This window comes from Stenella coeruleoalba (genome assembly GCF_951394435.1).
Source record: "Stenella coeruleoalba genome assembly, chromosome: 16".
Taxonomy (NCBI): Eukaryota; Metazoa; Chordata; class Mammalia; order Artiodactyla; family Delphinidae; genus Stenella; species Stenella coeruleoalba.
In genome coordinates this window covers 55,653,767-55,674,545 of record NC_137162.1, presented here as the reverse complement: position 1 = coordinate 55,674,545, position 20,779 = coordinate 55,653,767, and the positions used below count along the sequence as shown (strand labels likewise).

General features: G+C 47.4%; 1 protein-coding gene across 15 annotated transcripts in view; it reads right to left on the bottom strand.

Annotated features, from left to right (window-relative positions):
* Positions 1–20,779, bottom strand: part of KCNMA1 (potassium calcium-activated channel subfamily M alpha 1) — a gene marked incomplete at both ends in the record, with an annotated part of 740,839 nt that overhangs the window by 498,616 nt on the left and 221,444 nt on the right. For 14 of the 15 annotated variants that reach the window (XR_013824326.1, XM_079900389.1, XM_079900388.1 and 11 more), the window contains one exon: positions 20,618–20,779. Coding sequence is in view for 14 of the 15 variants with exons in the window: in XM_079900389.1 (XP_079756515.1) it covers positions 20,618–20,779 (162 nt within the window). Of the gene's footprint in view, positions 1–18,464; positions 18,676–20,617 lie in introns of those variants that run through there. The other variant, XM_079900386.1, reaches the window with a different exon arrangement.

Sequence of the window (20,779 nt, the reverse complement as noted above, 5' to 3'; positions counted from 1 at the left end):
ATGAGATGCTGATGAAACCCTTGGTGATTGTCTTGTTTCTATTCAGAAGTTTTTGGTTCACGAACATTATTTTATTTGATGTTTGGGGAATAACAAGGCCTTCCCCTGACATTGTAAAAAAAAAACAAAAAAACCAACTGTGTAACGATTTCTATGTTAAATTGAGTAATAATCAAGAAAGATAATGGCCCAAATTCTCTGTTTAACAGTCTTCCTCCCCACTCCCAACAAGGACACAGTCCACTAGGGAATCACCATATTCTGATACTAATTAAGTTAAAAAGCAATTTACTGTTATTGTATTTAACAGAGAGACGTAGTAAATCATCAACAATTTTAAAATTACAGCATAAAACTCTTCTCTACTCAATAAGCAATAAGAACACACTTGAATTCTTTTGCATGGGCATTTAAGAGATACTAATAGGTACAGAGAGAAAAGGGAAAAGTAAACAAAACAGCTGGATAAACACCTAAGAGGAGAAAACAAGAGTGATACAAAAGAAAGAGATGGAAATGATTGAGAAAGGCCTCTAGGATGCAGACAGGAGAAAATCAGACAAAAGTAAGCAGAAAGTAATCAGCCCAATGAACAACAGTAAAATGAGAAATAAAGAGAAATTTTCATAAAGCAACCTCTAATTTTGGAAGATTAACACTAAAAGCTTTTAAAGCTATCTTACAGATTTAGAATTACAGGAGTTAAAGGGTATGTAACCTCTTGGTAACTACTTCCTTAATGAGATAAAATCGTATCAAGACTACATCCAGCTCAAGGGCTAGCAGCTCCTCATTCCTGTCCCATAACACCACGCTCTACCGTTTCTCATGTAAACATTTCAGGTCTACATGGGTGAGCATTTTTATCAGGGCTGCCACTTACTAAGGCAAGTGACAGCTTCCCCATGCCACAGTGTCCTCACCTACAGGGTCCATAGAATGGGGATGAACATGGTACTCGCTTCATGGTAGAGATCTGAGGATTAAAGAGGTAATATAAGGAAGATACCTGGCATCTTATGTGGCACTTAGTAAATCTTTAGTAGATATTAGCATCTGTTATAAGCTGGGGTTATAGTTCATCTCAGATGGAGACAAAGAAGGAAATGTGTGTGTGTAGATTTTTTCAAAGTATTTCAGAAATTTTATAGCCTTACCTGAAAATTCTGCATTAGGTTGAAGGCATCATACTCAGAGCCATCCTCTTCTCATAGCCCACATGAAGAACACTCCTCATTTTCTACCCTGCATCTCCTTCTGGGCTTCCACACTCAGCCCTCCGGCTTGATCAGCCCCTTTGCCACCAGCCTTCTTAGGAACCCCAGCCTGGACTCTGATTTCGACAAGCACTTCTCTTATTTCAGGTCTTCATTCAGCCCGTGGTTCAGCCACAGAATCACCTCTGTTTCCTTCCTTCATTTCCCTCACAAAGGAATCCTCTCATCTAGAGCCCTCTGGAAAGGCTCTCTTCTCTTTTTTTTTTTTTTTTTTTGCGGTACGCCGGCCTCTCACTGTTTTGGCCTCTCCCGTTGCGGAGCACAGGCTCCGGATGCGCATGCCCAACGGCCACGGCCCACGGGCCCAGCCGCTCCGCGGCATGTGGGATCTTCCCGGACCGGGGCACGAACCCATGTCCCCTGCATCGGCAGGCAGACTCTCAACCACTGCGCCACCAGGGAAGCCCAAAACAGGTGAATTTTAATAAAAGTTTATTTAACCTAGATTAGGTTCTGGTTAGATCATCCTAAATATTATCCTTTCCAGATACAATCAATATAAAAATTATTAGTATCAGTAATATTTTGCAGTCTTCATACTAAATTTTTGTACTACATTTTACACTTACAGCATATCTCAATTTGGACTGGCCATATTTCAAGTGATCAACACCCACCTGGGGTTAGTGGCTCCCACGCTGGACAGCCACGTCCAGAGCTTCTCCAGCCCATGCAGGCTCAGCCAGCCCACGGGCATCCCCAGGGAAGAACAAGCAGCCATCCGTTTATGAAAGGTACACACATCGCCATCAGCTCTCCAGGGCAGTCTGTCATTCACTGCAAGACTCTACATGGCATCTGACTCTAATGGTTCTAGATGGGCATCTCCAAGTTTCCCCACCCCCGATCGCCATCATCATGATGACGTCAGCACAAGATCGAGGCCCTAAAGGAGAGCGTTTCCTGGTGCGGCAAATCTTGTGCCTCTGGCCAATCTACCTGTGGGTCCATCTCCAAACTGAGAGGGTGACCTCAGCAGTGAGGGTGGAGACGGCACCTACATAGCCACTTGAGCACTCCCAGGTTAAGCCAATAATAAACACGTGCCTGCGTGGAAATCGGGAAGTGTGTGAGCAGGACTGAGGCAAGCAGTGGTTGCCATGGAAACCAGGCAGCCTCACTCCAGACTCTACCTTGGAGAGGTAGAGCCCCTTGGAGAGGCGTTGTCCCTGTACCTATGGAAACCTATGGAAACCTTCCAAATGGTCCCATTATGATGAAACATTAAAGAGGGAATGGCTACATACCTGTTCTCTCCATCGTCATATCCACCTTTTGTCCTGGGTATTACCCAAAGGAACAGAAACTAAAACCATCCTTGCCTCAGAGATAAATGCCTGGAGGGCATCGAGGTAAGACAATAGGGGTGAGGTGGCCCCCAAAACGGAAGCAATAAACCACTCCAGCTGTCCACCATAGGAAGTGCTTGGCTAGACAAATGGTCACGGCTTCAGGGGTTTACCATCTTTCCAACCTGACTGAGAACTCCTCCTATAAGGCGAATCCCTGGAATGATCTCTTCCCAGAGCCATGTGTCTTTGGGACGGTCCAATGTATTCTTTCACACAGTCATTCATTCCTTCACTCATTCATGAATGAGAAGCACCATGGTACGGTGGCAAGAGTCTAGGCCATCAGGTCACAGGAACCCAGGTTTAAATTCCAGTTCTGATGCTTACTGGATGTGTGGTCTTTCCTAAGTTATTTTTAAAAATCCTTGTAAATCAACTATACTTCAATCAAGAATTAGTTTTTTAAAAGTCTTTGTGCCTTGGTTTTCTCATCTGTAACATGGCAATGAGAACAGAATAATGTTTGTCACTTGTCTTCCATATGGTCATAATCAACGCCTTTAGATACTGACTTACAACTCTTTTTCCCTAGACTGTGAGCTCCCTGAATATTCAAACAATATCTCATTCCATTTTGATCATTAACAACTACCTAGCAGAGTGCCTGGTACTTCCAGATACTCAATAATATCACTTGAACGAAGAAGTGACGAAGTGTTTTCCCTCTCTTAATTTCATTCTCACAGCAATCTGGTTCAGGATTATTTTAGCCCACTGCAAGACAAAGGGGATTATAATATTAAAATACATGCTTCCGGGCTTCCCTGGTGGCGCAGTGGTTGAGAGTCCGCCTGCCGATGCAGGGCACACGGGTTCGTGCCCTGGTCCAGAAGGATGCCGCGTGCCGCGGAGCGGCTGGGCCCATGAGCCATGGCCGCTGGGCCTGCGCGTCTGGAGCCTGTGCTCCGCAGCGGGAGAAGCCGCAACAGTGAGAGGCCCGTGTACCGCAAAAAAATAAAATAAAATAAAATAAAAACACATGCTTCGTATTCTCAAGGTATTTACCGTTTACTGTATTTGTTTAACAAACAATTTATATAATATTTAGTGTGTGCCAGCTACTGTTCTAACCACCTTATAGATATCAGCTCACTGAATCCTCATAGTAATCCTACAAAATAGGAGCTGTCTGTACAACTGCCACTGGCCCAGGGTTACATCAGTACACGGCAGACCAAAAGTCAAGTTCGACCAGCTTGGCTCTACAGACAGTGTTCTTAACCACTTGGGTGATGCCTTTAATAGGGCACACAGGTCACCTGCACAAGTGTATGTGAATAGTGTATGAGTGGTGAGTTACAGAGGAGGGGAAGACCCCACACTGCATCTTAAAGAGTAGTAGGATTTGAACACACAAGAACACTGGAGAAGAGAGGGAAGGCTGTATGGAAAGAGACTGGGGGCCAGATGATGGTCAGCTCTGACCATCTGCATAAGGAGTTTGGGCTTCAGGCATGAGATGCCACTGAAAGTCTCTGAGCCATGGGGGAACCTAAGCAAAGCTGGTTTCAGGGAGAGTTCATCTGACAATGGCATGCAAGGGGGACTAAAGGGAGGAGATGGAGCAAATGGGGAGTGTGACACAGCAGCTGTTATAATGGGTCAAGGAAGAGGTCACAGGGTCTAAACCAGGACAATGGAGGCAGAAGCATGGAGGGCAAATCCACAGGACGTGGCTACTGCTATGATGTAACATGTCTGTATCAGTTTCCCACCAAATCATTCAAATTAGAAAGAAGTTCTAGGGAGCACTCACTGGACACGTCCCCAGCCACCCAGAGTGGCACAGGGGCAGCTTGTGAAGGTGAAACATGGGGCTCTCCTAAGCAGTGCCTGGAAATGTAGGCTGAGCTCTTCCCATTTGTATGCAGCTGGTTACTGAAGCCAAGATGGCCAATTCAATCGTGACAAAGAACCCTAGCCACCTCAAAGGTGAAAGACAGCCTGGTACCTCAAACTGCAGTCCTGTCTGTTACAGTGCCCTGTCAGTCACCTCCCCAGAATCTCAACCCAGCCCGGGCCTTACAGCGAACGGAGCTTTCTGTTCCAATTCCCATCACACCAGAAGGGAAGGAGCAAGAACTGAGGAATGGGCGAGGAGTGCGGGGGTGACTTATGGCTCAAGAACACGATGTGTCAGCCTTCTCCCAAGATCTACCAACTGTCTGAAATCCTCTATCCAGCCACAGTGTTGCAGGAATTCACAGAGAAGGTTCTCTTCTACATCAGAACGAAACAGATGCCAGAGAATGCCATACTAGGTAGACTCATAAAACTGGTACAGAGAACTTTGCTCTGACAAAAGCTAGAGTCTTCCTTATTATTTATCTATCATATTTGAAGGCTTGGAATCCCATTTTCATCTTGATGGAGGCAATAAAAGCTCAGCAAACTTTTATGGCCCCCAGGACGAAGCTGAGGACTCTACCGCTGTTCCCACCCAGCAACGCTTACAGACTTCTCAGTTCAAGTCAGGGCAGAAATTGCTTTTGGTCAGAGGCAAAATGTAGTTTATCTTTGCAAGCATAGCCATTAAGATGTGAGCATGAACACCTGAAGAGATAAAACATAAAGGGAGAAAACAGGAAGAAAAAGAAGGTGAGGCTTCTGAAGCAAGAGAGGAAATGATGGCAGAAGAGACCCCCACCAGAAGCTTTCTACGGTGCAGGGGGAGTGGGATGTGGAGAAAGGCATCTTCAGAGATGGCGAGGACGGAACCCCGGGAGTGGGCCGAGGGGAAAGCTTTGCAGAGAGAGGGCTGTGAGTGACCTGTGCTCTGTGCTAAGGGTTTTGAGAGGAGATCTAATAAATGGGAAAATTGTGCTTGCATTTCTGTTTGTCTGCAGGATCACTGTGGATCTGAAATCTACCCCCTCCCACTTCTCCAAACACGAAAGTCTCCAGATGGAAAAATCTGAAGTCAGGCTGCAATATGAAGAAAAAGAAAAAGTCTCATCCAGGAAGCTGACAACTTGCTGCTCCTCTGAGATCTCATCTATGGAGCTAGGGTATCAAATACTACACAGAGTCAGGAAACATGGGTTCTTGACCATTTGCTGCTTGGGACTGACTGACCGTGGACAAGCCTCACTTAAATCACCCATAAAGTAAACTTTAGGGAAAATGATTGAGAACAGAGATAACTAAGGCAGAATAAGGCAGAAATAACACTGGTACTGCCATCCTCCAAGCCATTGCTCATCGCAGACATCACTAATCAATCACAGCATTCTGTAGAGCAGTAGCCCCAATTACTCTGTTGCTGAGCCTTGAATCTTCAGTAAAGCATCCTCAGTAACCACTACTGATTAATCGCAATGGGCCCTGGAGATGGAACCTATTCACCATCCCTCTTCTAATCCTTGAACACCACAGCTATAAAATGCTGCATGTCACACGTATTCTCATTATGGATAGCTTTAACTAAGGTCTGTCTCTTTCCTTTTCTCCTTGGTCTTTTTTCCAAGCCCTAGCAACCAAGACTAAGAAGGAAAAAACTGGCTGGAAGGCCCTTCCATTAAACCCATGTCTGAAGCTCCGAAAGTGACCCTGTGCATTCTTCTTAGACCTCTTTACCTTAGGTTCCCTCATTCTGCTAAAAAGCTCCTCCTGGGGCCAATGTCCCCTCTATCCTCTTACGGATTTCATCAAGGTAGAGAATTCTCTTCCTTTTCAAATGCTTCGAGATGACTGAAGAAAAGACAGCCTGGGGAAGTTCAAAGACATTTATTACCCTCAGTTCTTTTGAAAATTATTAAAGAGCCCAGAGTTAGAAATTCAGATTTCCTCCAAATCCCCGAGAACAAACATCTCACTTGTAAGTGGCTTAATGTGTCTGTTTCACATACACAAAATTACCTTTCAGGAAAGCAGACTGTTTTTCATGTCATTTTTCATCTCTAAAATATACCTCCTCTGGCAAAAGGACCGGGATTCAAGGGCTGACAAAATCTACGGCAGAAATAATTAACACCAGAGGCCGTGTCTAAAAGAGAGTTAAATGAAAGAGAAGGGGGTTACTTATCTATTTCTGTTCTCTGGATCTGGATCTCTCCATCGTAACCCAGGGAAGAAGAATTGGATCTTTCGAGGCTGGAAGGGTGGTTTGCTGAACTGCCTCTACGAGGCTGGTCTGTTGGAGAGAACCCTGAGTCCCCGGCACAGTAACTCCCTCTGGTCCAGGGAGCTATGAAAATCTGCTTCAGCCCTGAAACTTTCTAGGAAAAACCACCAGAAAAATCTACTTGTTTGCATATCAGGCACAGATACAAGAAACAATGATGTTTAGTCATTTAGCATTCAAGGAAGGGCTCAGTCCTAACTCCCAAGGATATGGACAGTCTTTGCTTAAATCACGTTCATCAAACTGGAAACACTTGAAATAGGCAGCAAATTGAGGGCTTGTTGTGGTTGTTTTTCAAGTTCATCTAAGAAGTCCACCTGAAATAAAGCTTCATTTGGGGGAAACTCTGCAACATCAAACCCACTAATACGCACAGTATTCACACCTTTGCTGTACATTTGGGGGTTAGCCTGGAAGCTCCCACCGGCCCCCTGGGTACACCAGTTACCTTGCTCCCAAAGTAAAAAATGACTCTTACCATGGTAACGTTTCCTTGCTCCACAACCCCTCCTGGGGGCCTCTGCCAGTCCCTATTTTATATAAACGTGCCTCTTATGAAACGTTTACAGGTACGAAGAGATGGAGCTCCTTCTGACCAGAAGAGGAACAGACTTTGCAAGAACTCCGAGACTTTCTCCAACAGCACTTCCATCAAAGTGATGCAAACAGCAAAGGACAGAGGCCATATCTCAACCAGGGTCGCCCCAAGCAGAGGCTGCTCAATCGGAAAGAAGGCTCTTCAAGCCGATTCTGGTGCCAGTGGGGTTACCAAGTCAAAATGTGATCCCCTCAGAGGTTTCTGACTATCTGAAGATGGCTCAAGGAGGGGCATCCAAGACTGAAATGATGTAAAAGAAGCCAACTTCTCCAGGGAGGAACTGGCCCTTTAGGATGTGACCCCTCCTCCTAAGGCACCCTTCCTCCTGCTCAACTCCATGGTTACAGGCCCTGCTCCTGCTGCCAGATGCTTCCCTTCTCTGCATATGGAGATGCACCTGGAAAGGAGTCCAGGAGGAAAAGAATCACAGGAGACAAATGACAGGCAGAGGCCTAATGACACAAGGAGAGTTTATGTTTTTATTTTAAATGAAACGCAAAGCCAGGGGAGAGCCAGGCAGGATCGGTCCTTGACTATTTCCTGCATCTCTCCAGGTGCTCTAGCAGCTAAGAAAGAACTATTCTTTCTCCTTTTGCAGCTCTCCCAGTGCCTAGCACATTGCCAAGGGCACCACAGGTCTGAGATAGACCCTTGCTGCCTTTGCTGACTGAAGGACAGTAGAGGGAATGAGAAAACACAGAAACATTTTGGACTCAAGGGAACAGACTATTGCTACTCCCTCGTTTTATCCACAGACACATCAAAACCTTAAAAGGGAATGGACTTGTCCAAGGTCACCAGAAATGTCACGACAGAGCCCGGATTAAGAATGCAGTTTTCTGGGACTTCCCTGGTGGAGCAGTGGTTAAGAATCCACCTGCCAATGCAGGGGGCATGGGTTCGATCCCTGATCCGGGAAGATCCCACATGCTGTGGAGCAACTAAGCCCGTGTGCCACAACTACTGAGACTATGCTCTAGAGGCCACGAGTCACAACTACTGAGCCTGCGTGCCACAACTACTGAAGTCAGTGCGCCTAGAGCCCATGCTCCACAACAGGAGAAGCCACCGCAATGAGAAGCCTGAGCACCACAATGAAGAGTAGCCCCCACTCGCCACAACTAGAGAAAGCCCGCACGCAGCAACGAAGGCCCAGTGCAGCCAAAAAATAAAAATTAAAAAAAACATTATTAAAGAACAAAACACAGTTTTCTGCAGATCACGGTTTCTCAGATGAAAGGAAGCGATGGTCACCTCTGCTCTCATATCCCAAATTGATCTTGAACACCATCACCAATCCCCAAGGCCCAGATTGACACACTGTGTGAAGCTAGGTGAATAAACTCCTTTCCTTCTTTCTGATGATCTAAGCTTTCTTCCTGCAGAGGTCGAAGATGACCAAGAAACCAAGCCGCCTCATGGCAGCTTCCCCGGGAGCCCACGCAGGGGTCTGTGGGATTAAGCAGCCCCTGCAATCAGCTGCTCCCCCTTCACAGGAAGTTATTTGTCACCCCTGGGCCATAAGCCCAGGCAGAAGGTTGAGTGCCCGACTAGTAGAATTAACTCCAGATAGATCTCGCATGACACAGAAGAAGAATGGTCTGGCCCCCTCCCAATGGGATTCCACACCCCTCGCCTTCCTGTGCAAGTTGGGGCCCAGAGGCTAACACGCCCAGCAGCCTCATGTGGGAGCCGGCAGCCTCTGCCCTGTGAAATGCCCCTTTTTTGTCATTTGGCCTCCGTTTCAAGCTATTTTTAGTGTAAGCAAAGCCAAAATTTGAGGGATGCTGATGTGGGAACAGGGCCTTGTCTTCCTCTCTCCCTTTCAATGAGCGGCTCCCTGTTTCCCTTAGGACAGCTGCTTCCTCAACAGCCACCAGGAAATGAAGGGAGAAAAAAATGCTGAAAAGAGAAAAATGGGGAAAAGCCTCTTCACTAAAGCAGTCTGGGAAGGTGACGGTTTCTCAACCCTTCAGATTAATTCTCTGGATCCTGCCTTCTCTACAGGTACAAGACAGCAGCATATGCCCAGTCCATTTACTGTCCCGATTAACCCACCTCCAACAAACAAGGAAGGCCCAGAGGTCTGCTTGCCCCGGAAGGAGGCACGTACGGTTTACAGGTAACCCGGATGTCCCCAGGAAAGATCTGTGTCCCCAGAGGCTTGTGAAGCAGGAACCAAGCTTCCACTCAGGCCCCTGGATCCTCAGCTTTGTTGTGCCTTCCATGTCAGCACGGGGCCAATTTTATGAACTACAATTAATTAGACGAGCAGAAAGATAGCCCTGGTGCTTAAGAGGCCTGGGTGCATTTAATTGTTTTCAAGTGCCCTAATTTCCTGAAGAAAGACAGAGAAGCAAATGTCCTGTCCTAGTTCCCTCACTACTCAAACACACGGGAACATTTTCTGCAATAAAATTTTTAGGGCAAATGGTGGATTTCTGTTGTTGTCATTCTTCTCAAGTAGTTGTTTTTCTGGAAAAAGCCTCATTCTGTACCTAAAAATGAGGCTTTTAGTGTACGAATTTGGGGTGTTTGGGGCCTGGAGGCACGAGTCAGTCTGCCTCCTCCTAAACATGGCCTAGTAAATAAACTTGGAAGCATCAGCTCGCCTGTGGTCCCAAGTGTGACTTTCCAAGCACGTGCTTCCCGGCAACGACAATGGCTGGTAACTTTGTCATCATCATCATCATCTGTTTTTGAGTCTCCCTGTTAAACAAACTTCTTCACAGCTGAAGTGGAGGCTCCAAGGAGAGTCTCAGTCCACAAGGATGTTTTTCTGACAAATAGGGGCTGCTAAACCATCAGCGTTCCCCGAAGGCCCCGGGGGAAAAGCTAGGCGAGAAAAGTGTCCCAGCCCAAGATGGTGGGCTCCAAATACAGGTGTTCCGTTTCCTACAAAGCCTCCACGGGGCACCAGCTTTTACTGGCTGGGAGAGGGAGGGCGAGGGAGGGAGGGAGGGAGGGAGAGAGTTAGTTTAACATTAGTCATATAATGTTAAACTCAGGTCCCTTGTGTCCAGTAGCAGGAAGACACAGGATATATGATCAGGATTAGAAGACCTGGGCCGCCAGGCCTGTCCAAGGATGGATGGAGAGATCACGGACTCTGATTTATCACCAAACTACTTCAAAAACCTTGCCGCCCAGAAGCACTGTAGCAAAATGCAACGTAACATTTTCACTTTCAACACCTGGGATGATTTCACTTTACAGATTTCGCTAGAAGAACCAATATGTGTCCAGTGACTTGAATAGCGTCTGACACCTCGCAGGTGCTCCAGGAATGTCTGAAGAAACGGATGAATGGCTCAGAGGAGATGCCTGGCACGTACAGTAGAACCTGTGTCCTTATCTTCCGGTGACTTAACGCACTTCCTTGCACCCTTCCAACGGATTTGTGGTTGCTGCCTGCCAGAATGGACATTAAAGACATCTCCCCACATCAGAGGGTGCTGACGTGCCCTCTGAAACCAGCCCTGTGTTTGTCAGTCTCACCCCACATCCAGGGATGACTGGATACGGGAACCAGAGTGAGTACACTTGACCCTCTTTCCACAAGATTCATCTGTCATACTGCCAGGGTGTTTCCTGTGACACACGTGCCTACAATGTACAGCTCCCAGGGAAAGCCCAGCCAGCCCTCCGGCCCCGCCAGCTCACGACAGCTATATGCAGTGAGAATTTCCCGGCCGACTGGACAATGGTAAGAGCCAGCTTCAGAAACGGCAGAGCCTGAATTGTGTGCATGGCCCAAACATCATCAGCTGGCTGGACCCAAACCTGGATCCTGGGATACTCAGACCCCTTTCAGATGGCCACGCCCAGCGGTAGCTCAGCACTCTGAGACGACATCTGAGGTTTGGGGAGGTCTAAGGGCTGCCACAGGAAAGGGTTTATCCTCCACTCCCTACCCCTGTGTGTCTCCATACCAGCACGTTTCCTCCATGACACGGTGACTAGGCTCACTCAATAATAACAAAAGTAATAACAACAAATGTTTATTAAGCGCTAACCACGTAACAGGCACTATTCTGAACACTTCATATATGTCGATGAATCAAACCCTCCTAACGACATTAAGAGGCAGGGACTATTATTATGCTCATTCAACACATGAGGAAACTGAGGCACCAAAATGAAGCAACTAGCCCAGAGGAAAAGCCCTACAGAGTGGCAGAGGTGGGATTCAGCAGAATGACTGCAGAAGCTGGGTTCCTAACTGCCCTGCCGTACCACACACAGCAGCCCTCCACGGGCCAAGGCATCCCTTCCCAAGGATGCACGTCCCAGGGAGAGAGGAAAAGCAGGAGCTGGCGATCTGGGGATGCTAATGCTCCATCTATCCTTCTTGTTGGTTCCAATCAAATGAGACACCAGACCAGATGGAGAGCAAAAGACTAAAAGCCCCAGTTCAGATGACGCTGGATCAGCCATGGGCAGGACTCTTATCTCCCAGCCCAGACAGAGAAGCTGAAACAGAGTGAACAGAGACAAGGGAAAGCCCTGGGGGTCCTGCCTTATTCATCGGGCATCCACTGACCGGGTGCTACATTCAGTTCTGTGTGCCAGGGAACACCAATGAAGTTACGTGGGTTGGGTGGACGAGTGGCCATAGATGGATAAGGAAACAAACGGATGAGACAGAAGAACAAAACAGACACCCACTCCCAGCAAACTCCCCAGAGGAGAGAAGCAGCAGCAGCCTAAGTAGGGGGTTGACCTGGCCAACCCCATACTTGCCACCAGAGGCCGTGGGAGCCAGGGATGAACAGCCGGGACGAGGCAAGGTGCTCCTGTGCCAGGAGGCTCTTCCTCTCTCCAGAACCTGTGCCAGGAGGCTCTTCCTCTCTCCAGAACCCTGCGGGGGTTGACTTCTGAAACTCTCCTTCATTCTCACGGCGGGAGGCCAGAGGAGCTAACCCCCCAGCTAGTAAAATTAACAGCTGCTCTTCACAGAATATGCCAGAGAAGCTGGCACACAGAGCATATGGCCTGCAGACCGGAAGCACAGCCCGGCAGCTGGCATGGCTGAGGCACCTGGCCTGCAGGTCTGGATCAGGGGTGTCTTCCATGGTAGGCACTAGACGCTGGGCTACCGGGCGGGGCCTGGGGGACACTGACTGCAGGGGACGCAGGCAGGTGGAGGGGGAGACAGAAAGTGACCCTGCTAGAGAATTCCCAGACACATTCCACTGACCTTGGGAAGGGGAAATTCCTATGCTGAGCCAGCTGTGGAATTTGGGGGGCCACCTGGCTCTGGCCTCTGTGTCCCCATCTCTACCGTATCATTTAGTTGAGCTTGTGGAAGTAAATGTAGAGGGTCTCCGTAAGAAGGGGCTAGATGGTACATTTCATCCACTGCCTTGAATCATGGGAACAAGTCCTGTTGGCCACTTACACTGGCCAGTCACAGAGCGGAAGGGGAACGTGAAGATCCGGATTGGGAGTTGGCAAATGCATTCTGTTTCAGGACCACACAGTGACTATTTTGGGGCGGCATATTTTGGACTCTGTGGATACTACTCAATTCTGCTGCCGTAGTGCATTGCAAAAGCAGCCACAGACAATATGTAAATGAGAACATGGCTGCGGCCCAATAAAACTGTGTTTGTGAACACTGAAATTTGATTTCACATAATTTTCACATATCAGAGAACATGCTTTAGATTATTTTAAAAAAACATTTAAAAATGTAAAAACCATCGTGAGCTTGTGAGCTGTATAATACAGGCAGTGAGCCAGATTTGGCCCATGGGTTACTGTTTGACAATCCCTGGGCTGGTTAAATGTTTCCCAAAGTGTGTCCTTTGTGATGCCCACAGACGTTTCATGGGGAAAGGGTTCCTGGTAAAACAGGAGTGGGAAATGCTGGGCCAAAGTCTTTCTGCTTTCTTACTGCAGGACTTCTTCAAGACTCACACGCTGATACACACTGGACAATCTCAAAATGGGGATGAGAAACAAAGTCTGTTCAACTTCCAGGCAAGCATTTTTATTCTGGAGCGTCTCTGACATCTTAGTTTTCTGAATAACCCAACTAAAGCCACGAGGATGAAGTCTGACCAACCGTCAGCAACGGCGCCACCAAATGAGATCCTGCCTCTCTCTGACCATCTCCAGTGACAGGCAGCTCACTACCTACCATGGGTTCCAGCTGAATTCAAGTGACTTCTCTGACTCGTTTTCTCACTCCATGATGCTGGGTCCCAGGTAACAAATCTAGTGCAATCTAGTGCGCCTTTCATCAAAGACAAACTTTCACGTTTAATAATATAAATAAAGCATACCTTCTTTGATTTACTGATTCATACCCCAAATATAAACTCTATTTATGCACAGGATAAAATGAAGAGCCATTATTAAGTCCTGGGAGGGGGTGGATTACCACTCGGTTCCTTTAAGAGAAGTCTCACTTAGGAGAGTTAAAATAAACTCAAAGGATCTCAAATTTATTCCCAACTGCACATAAAGCAGGATCTACCTGTTCACTATAGAGGCATTCTTAGTAAAAATACAGGCCCATGCAACCTATGATCTTTCTGCTACATAGGGTATCATCATCTGCAGGGGATATAGACATTTTATGTAGATTTGCCTAAAATGTAAAAAAAAAAGGGAGGGGGAAAGGGAAGGGAGCAGAGGTGAGGAAGAGAGAGTGAGATGGAAATGTGAGGTATGTGTGAATTTGCAACCAGGCACCACTGAAAACAAAAAGTAGAGGATGCTAATGAGAACTGTCACCAGCACCAGGAGGCACCTAAAGAGAGAAACAAAGTCAATGATGTCACCTATGTGATTAAGCTGTGCCCATGTGCCCTCCATTTTGTTCAACTTGTCCAATTTCAGGTGCAAACAGCACAGGAGTGAACATATCTGTTTAACTCTATTAAACGAATAGGATTATTTCTCTTTGAAAGGCGTACTTGTTACATATTTTCTTTGGGGCCCTAGGAGATAAGGATAGAACGGTCCAGGCTATGCATACTATGTTAATATAAAATGCCACACATGCAATGTATTTAGGAAGATAAAGGGAAAGACTGGCATTTTTCTTCCTCCTTATTTCAACAAATCATCCCCCAGACAGTAAAGCAAGTAGCATATATTTTCAGTTCCTGGAGTAGATGTGCATGTTTCCTGGAGCAATATTTAAATGTAGTAGCACGGGAATATGAGGAAAATAAGCAAAAGAGAGTCATTCTAAAGGCTCTATCTTTGCTCAAGGAGCTGACAGCTATATTGGCAAGACCAGTCTTTGAAGTGAGCACAAAAGACTGAATCTGCACAGGGGCTGAGCAGCTACACAGCCCAGCCATTTACAGACTTTGCTCACACCTGGAGGTGAGGTCATGCTTGTCCACAATACATAGTTTTTTTAAGGAGACAGTCACTCTGAGATTAATGTGGAAATTAATAAGAATATTCAGAAACAAGGGGCTAATGGAGATGGTATGAGTGTGTGTGTGCCTGTATTTATCTGTATGTATCTGTATGTCCATAAATTTCCCCATTATAAATGGGTTCACTAGCAGTGTCACTCTTATACTATACTGTCTTAGGAAATCACTTCCTAAAATTTTTCTTTCAATTTCTGCCTCTCAGTTTCTTAGTTTATAAAATAAGGAGTTGAACTAGACCAAGAATCGTAAACTATGGCCCATGAAACAAATCTGGCCCATGAAACAAATCTAGCCCACCACCTGTTTTTATAAATAAAGTTTTACTGGAACACACTCACACCCATGTATTGTCTGCGCTGCTTTCAAACTACAATGGCAGAGTGAAATAGTTGTGACAGAGTCTCTATGGCCTGCAAAGCCTAAAATACTTACTATCTGGCCCATTACAGAAAAACTTAACCCTGAACTAGACTATCTCTAATACTAGTTTTGGCCTATAAAGTACAACCAAACAATACAAAAGCCCACTCTGTGTGCTTCTTGCCCTTTTTATTTATATATCCAGGCATAACTCGCTTTATTGCACTTCATAGATACTGTGTTTTTTGTTTTTGTTTGTTTTTATAAATTGAAGGTTTGTGGCAACCTCGCCTCAAGCAAGTCTGTAGCTGCCATTTTTCCAACAGCATTTGCTCACTTCATGCCTTTGTGTCACATTTTGGTAATTCTCGCAATATTTCAAACTTTTTCATCATGTCTTATGATGACCTGTGATCAATGATCTTTTGATGTTAGTAAATGATTCGCTCAAGGCTCAGATGATAATTAGCATGTTTTAGTAATAAAGTATTTTTTAATTAAGGTATGTACAGTGTTTTTTAAAAACATAATGCTACTGCACAGTTAACAGACTCCAGTATAGTGTAAACATAATTTTTATATGCACCAGGAAACCAAGAAATTCGTATGACTTGCTCTATTGTGATACTCGCTTTATTGCAGTGGTCTGGAACCGAGTCTTCAGTATCTCCGAGGTCTGCCTGTACTGCCTTACTTAGAAAGATTCCATTCAGCTCACAAAGCTCTATGGAGCATATAACCACACACGTGTAAAGTTCAAATAGGAGGCAAAAGGGAAATGAGAGGATACACTTGAAGACAAAGCCGGGAGGCTGTGAATACACAGAAGGCAAACCCTGAGATGCTGTGTAGTTTCAATGGGCCACAAACTTGGCTCCCAGCAGCCACTACAGAAAAAGGGCCAGGATCCCTTTCCCAATTTAGATTGTTCACTGGAGGTTCACCAGGACGACCACAGCAATCCTGGCACGAAGCACTTACCCACGTCTGTGCAGAAGCAGATAACGTGAGATGTAGTGAACAAAGTCCCCAGCAACACCCGAACAGCTGGGAGGCATCTCAATGGCATTTACTGCAACACTGAAATGTCCCTCACTGTGGACCAACTCCAAATCCCAAAGTGGAAGTGACCATCCTTTGGTATATCAAATGATCAAACTGATCAAAATTTGGTATCCCAAATTTTGAATTCAGCACACACCAACTTTAGAATCAGAAAATAATAAATATTTTTACTTTTACAAAAAGATAAGGGAAGCAGTAATCCTTGACAGTTTGGGGGTGCACTTTGACACAGAATCCCTCAGCCATCGCTCCTAGAGAAGGCCCTATGCAGTACTGCTGTTTTTGTAAAGCTAAGCCTGAGTGCCGAGGAGAGAGAGAGACAAGACAAAGACAGGATATTCTGCGAACTGGTCAAGGACTGTTTCTCACTTTGATGATGAAGCTCCAAGTGTTAACTATTAAAAGCACCTGCAAATGGTGACGCGCACCTGTCACTGTTTACACTGAGCTCTACAACTTTTTATCTAGCTTTTCAACATAAATAATTCACACCCTGGATCTCAGGTGCTCACTGTCCTGTGCCCAGCGCCTGGAATAACGCCTGGTGCAGGTGAGAAATAAGTGCTTCCTGAATGAATGACGTGCTCATCTGAGAGATCCTGGACAACCAGTGAATCTACTGATACGCTGAGGTTGTCTTGGTGAATCCTTCCCCAGCTGGGCCTTACCCACCATGCCCTGGTTCTGAAACTCTCACCTGTGACAATGAGACAGGTGAGAAAGGGGCCCAGATGTGGAGGGCCCAAGCTCCTGAGCTGTGCGTCAAGGAAAACACATTAAACATGGAAAAGGGAAACCGCACAGCTGGTGTCTAGTCTCGCCTGAGTCCCACTGTTGCAAGGATAAACACTGGGGCAGTTCAGGACAAACACAGCTTTCAGTTCTGAACAGGCAGAGGTACTTTCCCTTGAGCATGGAGACTGCAATATGAAATCTGTTCCTTGCTCAGAGCAAGGACCTGCCTTCTCTAAAGGAGAGGCCTGTTCTGAAGGTACCGCCTGAACTCTGAGCTGCCTGCTCTCTGGGCAGTGGGACTGCTCCATCCTGAGTGCACCAGAGCAGCCCAGGCAGCATTTTCCCCAAGGAGACCTTCGGAGAGCAGCTAGCCTCATGGGCAATCCCAGGCAAGGAGGCCTGGGTGCACCATGCTTGTCCACACAAATGTTAAAAGGATCAGGTCAAGCAGCCTCAGGACCTAATTGGCTCAGAGACAGTAATGTCAAAAGGTCATAGCCATAGCAAGAGCTGACAGGGGCTTCAAAAAGAAGGTATTATCTTCAAACGGGAAGTAACGACACGGGAAGACCACTGGACGGGGAGTCTGGAGGCCTGCAGGTACGAGCCTCGTTCTGTCACTTCACTGCCCTTCCTAGGCCTCGGTTTTCTCAACTGTAAAATGGACATGAATTCACTGATAAGACTGGCTTTGTGGCTTCCTCGTCATGAACCCCTACAACACAACAGCAAAATGGGAGATACACAACAAATACAACATGGTCCTTGCCCTTCGACCTGATTATAATGTATAGGGCTTAGCGCAGTGCCTGGCTCCCAAGATGCTCTTAATAATGTCGTCGTCAGCAGTAGTATCCAGGTGGCTGCTGGGTGCACATGGCCTGGGGCTTCTACTTCCAAATATCACACACATCACCTACCTGCCTCCGCTGCATGGTGCTAGCTCAGGCCTTGCCTCACCGGGTCCACTGCAGCAATGCTCTCCTGTTGTGTCCTGACCCAGGAGCTCACTGTCCCAACCGGCCTAGCATCCCTGAGCTCCTGCCTCACCAATTTAGTCTCTAACTTGCCCATTTGTGCCCATTTGTGCTTCTCTCGGCACCATCACCAATCATGATGCCCCTCCCTCAAAATCTCCTTTTCCTGCAAAATTCAGTCCAAAGTCTTTAAGCTCGGCATTTAAAGACCTGACTAGCTGTCTCCAGCCCACTTTCCCAGTCTCACTGCCCCTCAGGTGCCTCTGTGTTGGCAGCCCAGGCCTCATTCCCACAGCACACCATGCACTTTTCCTGCTGCTCCCCCACTGTGGAATCATTTCCTCTCCTTTGACTTTCAGGATCCTAACCCACATTGCCAAGCTCAACTCAAATGCCTTCTGTTTTATTAGGTGTTCTTCTCAGCTTCTGGCCCACTACGTAGTCCCTTGCTTTCAAGCTCGGCTATGTTTTTATTTTTGATATCATTGCTATCATCAAATGTGTTCGGTTCATCTTGAAATGGAAGTTTCAGCTCAAAGGCTTTCCCCCCATGAAGCCCTGTGAAGGCTTTCTTGACCCCCTTCTTCCCCCCACTCAGCCTCCCCACCACACACTCACACGCAATGTGCGTATTCGTAGCATTTCTCCTCCAGACATTCCTTCAATAGCTTCCATCCACGGTGCAACGGAATCAGGATCATGCCTTGTTTTTCACGGGGATGAAAAAGCACCTGGCCCAGAGTTGGTGTTCAGTATCTCTTAGATGTATCTCTTAGATGATGTTGCTGAAGGTAATCAGAATGGTCCTCGGTGGCCACAGGGAAGCACCAGGCAGCACATGTGTACAACCAAACTGTCTGCTGTTTCCCATCCATCACCACCGTACACAGAGAATGCACTGCCTCTCTTTCATCCCACGTGAATGCCCAGACCCAGAATTCAACCTCCTTAAGTTTTCCACACAGAATGCACTCACACACAAGTGTGAAAAAGCAACAGGGACTTTACAGAAGGCTCTGGAGGGGGGATGAGGGTGGTGGTCACACAGCACAGCCCACGACTAGCCACCTTCAATTCCTCATGAGACACTCAGGGCTGCCCAGTCTCTCGTGGATCCCACTGACCCAGACTGTCCCCCTCCGTCTTCCTCCACACAGCAACTGGCCTCAGCACTTTCTCTCTCCTCCTTTCCCAAATCCCAGCTTTAAGTTGCTCCGCTTTCGATGTTGCCACCAATTACCATCAGCCAGGGCTTCATACCCAGATTCTTCAGAAGGCGCAGCTCCCACTGGTCCCTCAGTTAACAGAGCCCTGTTCTCCTTGAAGGCTCTTAGGCCACCACCTTTGTGACTCAAGCATGACATTCAGTGACTTACTCCTTCCCTCAAGCAGTTTGTGAGATATTTATCCCAAACATAATGTGGAGTTTCCCCCAAGGAGGCTTCTGATCGGTGAAATTTCACCATCTCCCAACATCTATGGTCACCTTCCACTGAGTTTTTGCCATGAAACATCAAGAGCGATGGCATCTATCTTCCAGCTTCCCTGCCTGATCTCTGATCCCCCCAACCATCTGGAAACCCCCATTCATTCTACCTCTGAGCCAAATGACTCGTGACCGTGCCCCAGCATCAGGTCCAGGAAGGGCAGCCCATACAAAACAGCTTCCCGAATCACGACAAGTTATTTGGAATGCGACATCCTTCTCAGGGAAACTCTTGACTCTGATCAGACTCAAGAAAGCTGGTGGGCAGGGCTACCCAGGGAAGGAGCCCACCTACGGCAGGAGCCTGGCCTGACCAGGGTGACTGACTCGTGCCTGTTCGCCCCCAACTTTCCCAGTCTTTGCACCCAAAGAACCATGTCCCAGGCCCCCCAGGTAAACAGGGATGGTTGGTCACTACAGGCTTGTACCACCCACAATCCTTGCCAAGAAGCAGGAGCTCAGGAGGCCCGTCAGTGAAGCCAAGCCCCACACAAGCAGATCAGAGAGAATGTGGGAAACGCACAGAGGAGGGGCAGGACGAGCCTGGGCTGCAGGTGGGCTAGGAGACAGCCTCCTCAGAAGCAAGGTCACAGGAGCAACGCTCCAAGCACGGGGCCAGGAGTCTCAGGTGGGCTGCCCACGAGTTTCACCACCAGCATGATTGAGGATTTCTACCAGGAGCAGGACCCTGATCACACAGGGCAGGAGACTAGAAAACTCTGGAGGCCAGAGGACAACAGTAACATTCTCAGAAGGCACACACACACACACACACACACACACACACACACACACACACACACACCCACCCACCCACCCACCCACCCACCCCTGGATTCCGGCATCTATGGAGCCTCTGCAGAATCCTGAGCACACGTTTCTTTGACCCTTTCTCCTCTCCAAGACTGTCAAGCGTGCACGTGTGTGTCTGTGTGTGCACTGTGCGTGTGCACGTGCACACCTCTTCTGCTAGCAGAGGAAATGCTCTACATCCTCTCCAACAGACCCTCTCTGCCCCAAACAGTGGCCCGCTCTGCAAATGCCCCACACATCGCTGGCTCAGCTGTGCACCAAGACCCCCCCACGACCATATGACCACACGTAAGCCCTCGCCCTTCACCCCCACCTCCCAACAGCCAATGGCCTGGAGAAGACGCGGCGAAACATCACATCCCCATAAACAGAGAGATCACGGACCAGAGAGCAGACTTCCTCGTGTGAGGAGGGAGCTGGGGACTCACCAGGACTCTGCCGGTCAGCGTCTGGGCAGATATCATCACCCCCGCCCAGTCTTTCACGGAGGTCATCCAGCCGACCTCGGCTGCCACCGCCTCCTCTTTTTCGTCCACTGGCTTGAGAGTGCCGTCCGCCTGGCTTGAGCCATTGTTAATCTTCTGGGCCTC